General features: G+C 39.9%; 1 protein-coding gene across 1 annotated transcript in view; it reads left to right on the top strand.

Annotated features, from left to right (window-relative positions):
• Positions 1-6,040, top strand: part of FBLN5 (fibulin 5) — a 47,105-nt gene extending 41,065 nt beyond the window's left edge. The window contains exons 9-11 of the mRNA XM_082058114.1: positions 189-315; positions 3,081-3,276; positions 5,184-6,040. Of these exons, the coding sequence (XP_081914240.1) occupies positions 189-315; positions 3,081-3,276; positions 5,184-5,345 (485 nt within the window). The 3' untranslated portion in view covers positions 5,346-6,040. The remainder of the gene's footprint in view (positions 1-188; positions 316-3,080; positions 3,277-5,183) is intronic.
• Positions 6,041-6,295: the final 255 nt, after the last annotated feature.

Below are 6,295 nucleotides of genomic sequence, written 5' to 3' on the forward strand. Positions count from 1 at the left end.
TATGGGAGCACTCCAATAAGCAGAAATGAATGGAGTAAAAACTGATCTTAAAAGAGAGGCCTTATTCAAAGGTCACTTCTCACGGTGCAAAAGTGTTATGAATTTGGGGGCAAGTCCTTAGACGGAAATTGTTCTGTAAGAGTGGTGTCTTGCACATATTTCCCTTACTCTTGTTTCTTGTGTTTTAGATATCAATGAATGTGAAACCAGAAACTTCACCTGCACTCCACAGCAAACGTGTTTCAATATCCCAGGAGAATATAAATGTTTAGACCCAGTAAGATGTGAGGATCCTTATATTCAGATTAACGAGAAGTGAGTAACACACCCAGAGCCACAAAAGCTATCCATGTGAAGCATATCTAGAGTAAACCAAATAAGCTGCATTTTTACAACACAGCCATGAAATGTGTCTAGATAGCTATACATACATGCTGTTGCTGCATTTACCATTGGTAAGCTTTATCAAAATAATAAGTTGCAATTCCTTACCAGGTCACCAGGTGGGATATGATATGATACTCAGATGTGTGAGAAGTTAGACTGGAAAAACACTTATCAGTGGGTAGAGAAAACAGCAAGGTTTGTAATGTAATAAAAGATATTTACTTACATTACTGACTTCATATACGCTCAAATTAAGCCTGTTTGTTAGCATGAGTATTTCCTGTAAATGTTAACTCCCTGATGTCTGGGAAGTACTCTAAAACATGAGACGGTAGCTATAGCAGGATACAAGTAGTTTCCTACTGTTTAAAGGTTAAAAGTGATAAAAAGTCCACAGACTGATTTGCCTTATCCAGAAAATGGGTATATCTGGATGGGGCTGTTAGCACTGTTACTGTCTAAATTGGGAATCATTTGAGCAAGCAAAAAGATAAATTCCAAATTTCTAAAAATTGCCTGTTTCTTTTACATTTTTGTAGATACTTGCCTGGAGCTCAAAATAATATTTCAGCTCCAGACAATTCTTTATATATTGCAGCCCATAATATTTAATCTGTAGTGTTTGCACTAAATCCATTTACTTGGGGTTACTTGGTAGCCTAAACTATTTTATAGAAAGGCAACAGATGAAGAATCAGCTTCTTTCCACTATAATTTATTCATGTCTTTGAATTGCTTTCTGAACTAGGGCAGCTGAGGAATGGACACATTCTGTTCTTCCAGTTCTGGGCTTATCTACCTTCAGAGGTGGTAGAGTCATAAGCTGGAAGTTGAAATATCTGAAACCTCTATATCTAAATTTCCCAGAGCCCAACTACAGAGTCCTCGCAGATCAGCTTGCACCGGAACTTTTGATCTTTAAGCTTTGTTTTTGGTGGCTTTGGCTCTTATCTAGATGTGACTGCATTTAATTTGTGGCATATGTCTAGAAGTGGTCAGTATAAAAGCCAAGTGGATTCCCTGCATCTGTGTTTTCTGTGGAAGGAATTGGGTGTTTGCAATGCCAGGAGCCTTTTTATGGGGGACATGCCAGATGAACTGTCTGAAATCAGTGTCAGTAGTGGAGATTATAGAAAAATAAGGCAAAAAGACCCAACACTTTTCCAGTAATTTTCCCAACATGGCTTTTATAATGGGACATCCTGCCTCACAACAAAAGTAGAGTTCTCTGAAGAAATCAGCAGCACGTGACGTGGGCACATGGGCTGATGCAGTCTGTTTGGGTTTCCAAAGGTTGCTGAAAAGAACCCTACATAGGGTTATTATGGAAATGAAGCAGCCATAGGTAAGAGAGAAGTCCCTGGCACAGAATCACAGAATGTTAGATATTGGAAGGGACCTCAAAAGATCATCTAGTCCAATACCCCTGCAGAAGCAGGAACACCTGGATGAGGTCACACAGGAAGGTGTCCAGGCAGGTTTTGAATGTCTCCATAGTAGTAGACTCCACAACCTTCCTGGGCAGCCTGTTCCAGTGTTCTGTCACCCTCACTGAGAAGACATTTCTTCTCAAATTTAAGTGGAACCTCTTGTCTTCTAGTTTGAACCCATCACCCCTTGTCATACTGTTGGTTGTCACCAAGAAGAACCTGGCTCCATCCTCCTGACACTCACCCTTTGTATAGTTGTAAACAAAAAATAAATAGCGTATAGTATTAAATTGATGACTTTCACAGTGAAGTTCTGCAGAGGTCTGAGCTGGATCTACTTTGTCTTACATATTTGTAAAGAACCTGGAAAAAAGGATAAACTATGAGATGGGCAAAGTCTGCAACAATATCTGAGCACAGTAGAGAAAAGGGTGGGTAGAAAAGAACTGCATGGGAAGCCTCAATGACTGTGCAATAAAAATGGAAGACGAAATTCAGTCTAGGTGAATGTAAAGTAAAAAAACAATCCCAAATTCACAAATTAAATAAAGAGCACTGATATGACCATAATCCTTCCAAACTCAGATTTGAGCATTGTTACGGATAGTTCCATGATCTGCAGTACTCACTAGAGGTCAGAAAAGCAATCTGAATTTGAGGTGTTAATAGGTAGAGAATATCCTTACAGCATGTGCCATTGTGTAACTATATCTTCAAGACTGTGCAGTTCCTTCCCGTCCTCTCAAAAGAAATATAACTGGACAAAGGTTCATAAAGAGCAATGAGGATGATCAAAAGTATTGGGTTTGATCCAGGATGTCTCACTGTATATTTTCATGTAGTATATAAAAGATTGTTAAGCAACGACTACAACATTTTCACCATCAGTGAAATGAAGCAATAATCAGCATTATTTTGGGGACAGTTCAGTTTAAATTACTATCAGAATAAATACATACCAGGTATTCTATACCTGCAAAGCTGCTTTAAAAAAAGTACAGATTTTCAGGCGATCTAAGGAGACAAAGGATGCCAAGATATTTTTGCCTAGAAGACAAGAAAAAGAAGGCAGGGATATAGGTAGGTCAGAGCAGCAGCACAGAGAATACTAAAAGTGAGAAAATTCATTACAAGTGTCATTTATTCTTTTAGCTGGTCAACAACATTTTTGTTTATTTATTCATGCAGCTGTATTTGCATCTAAAGAATCAAATATTACAGCAATTTGTAACCCCTGATGACAATCTTCTCTCTGACAATTAGCCGCTGCATGTGTCCAGCTGAAAACCCTGGCTGCAGAGATCAACCATTCACCGTCTTGTACAGAGTGATGGACATGGTGTCCGGGCGGTCCGTGCCTTCGGACATCTTTCAGATGCAAGCAACAACTCGCTACCCTGGAGCCTATTACATCTTCCAAATCAAATCAGGGAATGAAGGCAGGGAATTCTACATGCGGGTAAGTCTGGAGCTCATTGAAAGAAAATAGGGAGTATCTTCTTGTTAGCTGAATACCCTTCTGATAGCAGAACCCAGTTTTTAATGAATATCGTTTAAACCTTCAGTATGAGGCATTTCTACACACATGCAGAGCAGTGTGCTAATCTGCAGAGGCTGCTGGCTCTTTCAGGAGGGTAACCTGCCCAAAGCAAACACACTTGTCTGATGAGACATTAGGTTCAGGAGAGTCCAGGGCTGTACCCATGCCTAAGAATAGCTCATGTCTCTCATGCTCAAGAGAAACTATTGTGCCAAACCTTTTTTTAGTTGATGAACAATCAGTACTTGCCCCTGAAAGAGTCAATGTTTCTTCTTGGTTTTGGTTGGGTTTTTGGTTTGGGTTTTTTTTGTTGTTGTTGTTGTAGTTGGGATTTTTTTTAAACTCTTCATTGGAAAATGAAAAACCTGAAAACCAAAAAAGTAGGGCAAAAAAACCACAAACCTTTACCCCAAGAATTGACTTTCTGGGTTCTTTGCTTTTATTTGTTATATGGGTTTTTTTGACTGAGAACACACACTTTATGTAGATATTGCTAGAAAAACACAACTACTTTTTTTTTTTTTTTCAAATCTAATTCCTCATCGAAAAACATCTCTGTTCCCCAATCATCTTCACAGCACCTCTGACAAGTGGAGGTGGGTGGTGTCTGCACAGAACAGGGCACAGCCTCCAGGGATGGTGGCGTTCAGAAGGTTGATTTTTACGCCTAGGCAAAAACCTGGCTTTGATATTCACATTAGGTGATGATCAGTGGCTATTGACGGTTCCCATGCCTCACAGAAACATGACAGATTTCATTAGATTCCAATACGCATTTCTACCAAGAGCCTCAGATTCTCACTGTTAAAAAAAAAGGTGATGTTTCAAAATCCCCAAATGACAAGTGGTTCAAGAATGCTCAGTTACATCTCACAAGATCTTTCCTCTGGCAAAGTCATTACTAATCCCACTGACCTTTTTCCCTCACCCGGGTCGTACCACCAGATGCTAAGGCTCCAGCAACCCACATTGTTGCTCAGATTTTGTGCGTTTTCTTATATTTATTTATCCCACTCCCATTCGTCACCTCCAACACTCCGCTTGCACAAGCTGTGCTTTTCCAGCCACACGTCAGGTTGGCAGCCAGAGCTGGTGGCTGTGGGAAGGGGCCAAGCAGTGGGCAGCACAACAGGGCGCTGGGGGAACGGGCCCTGGGCAATGGCTGCTCCTGGGGTTTTAACGTCAGAAGCTCTGATTTTTATATGCTTACAACCCACTGCTCTGGACAGACGTTTCAAAGGTCTGCTTCCACTTACTAAAGGACAGATTGTCTGAAGAGCCTTCACATATTTAAAACTCGTTTCAGAGAGTAAGGTTTTGTGACGTTAATTGATGCAATTATACAGCAAACCCCGATCCTGTTCACATCTGTTCTCAAGCTCTGTTAATATAACCCCATTTTGGTGTTCACTACTTCAAATTAATGGTGCTCTTTACATCAAATAAAATAATATCTCACACATCAAAAAAAATTGTGTCACTGCTTGTGCATACCCTAAATTCATGTTTTCATCTTGTTGCACTTGGACAATAGTAAATTTCTATGTTCAATAGCAAATTTATATGTTCAACAGCTCCTTTTATGTACAGGTCTCCTAAAGGCTTTACAAACTGTAAAAGGTGATAGTTCATGCAAAACACTGAAATGCAGCCAAATGATGAAATGAAGCTCTCCCATGAATTGCAGTCACTTCTAATAATTCAGCAGAAAACAGCGTTGTTTTGGCTGCTCAAAGACCATGGGCATAATGTGGGTTCACCTGAGACAATAGTTTTCAAGAGCCATTTCTGAAAATCTCACCTGCTTCCTCTTGTTTTGTGCACAGCAAACGGGACCGATCAGTGCTACCCTGGTGATGACCCGCCCCGTGAAGGGGCCCCGTACTATTCAGTTGGACTTGGAAATGATCACTGTCAACACTGTCATCAACTTCAGAGGAAGCTCTGTCATCCGACTGACGATATATGTATCACAGTACTCCTTCTAAACCTTGAGTTTGTGCCCTGGAAACATTCATACAAAAAAGACAGTTCCTCCTCTGCAGAATTCTCTCCTCAGAAGCCAGTACATATAGCAGCTCCAAACCAAACCAGTATTTCCACAGACCCAGTGACCTACACCTGTCTGAGGATGGAGGCCTCTTCATGCACAGCCCCTACCAGGATGCAGACATCTGGAGATGTATTGTCAGCAGATCCCATATGATTCTCTATGTGGTCATATATTTTAAGGATTCTTTTTTCCATTGTAAACACTTCTAGGGTATGAGTCTATGTTTGAAAGACTGTGAACCTTTGTAGCTCCAAAACTGCTTAGCAAAAAGCACCAAAGAAACTGAGGAAAAAGCTGGCTTTTGCAATCTTGCCTTTTTTTTTTTTTTCTTTAGAAATGGAAAGCAGACAAAGAAGCAGAAGCAGAAACAAAAAGCCACCTATTGAAACAAGGGATCTCAGAAGTGCTAACTTACGTTCCCAATTATCTCTGGAATTATCAGTCAGGCACTTTGTCTCAATTCACCCTGCATTTGCCTTAGTTTCAACTGTTTTTTCTTTGATTCTATTTTATAGTTAAAATCTATTGTAAATTCATTCCAAAATACATGTTGTACTATGTAATCTTCTACTTTCTAACAAAGTGTCACATGTTTGGGTTCCTTCCTGTATTAAATCTTTCTATATAACAGAGTTCACAGAAATCTATCACTGAATGGTATGTTTTACAATGTTAAGGATGTTATGCTTCTTGACACTCAGGCGCTTTGACACAGTGCTCCATTACTGGAATAGAGTCCATGGACTTTAGAGCAGATAAGAATCAGAACCTTATTTTTTCCTGTGATAGTTGCAAACAGTTTGTAATGGTATAAGGTAGTGATACTAACTCTGTAATTAAGGCTGCAACTAATCTTCTGTTCAAAGACCACTCAGCTCAGACCCA

The sequence above is a fragment of the Streptopelia decaocto genome, assembly GCF_964273445.1.
Source record: "Streptopelia decaocto genome assembly, chromosome: 7".
Lineage (NCBI taxonomy): Eukaryota > Metazoa > Chordata > Aves > Columbiformes > Columbidae > Streptopelia > Streptopelia decaocto.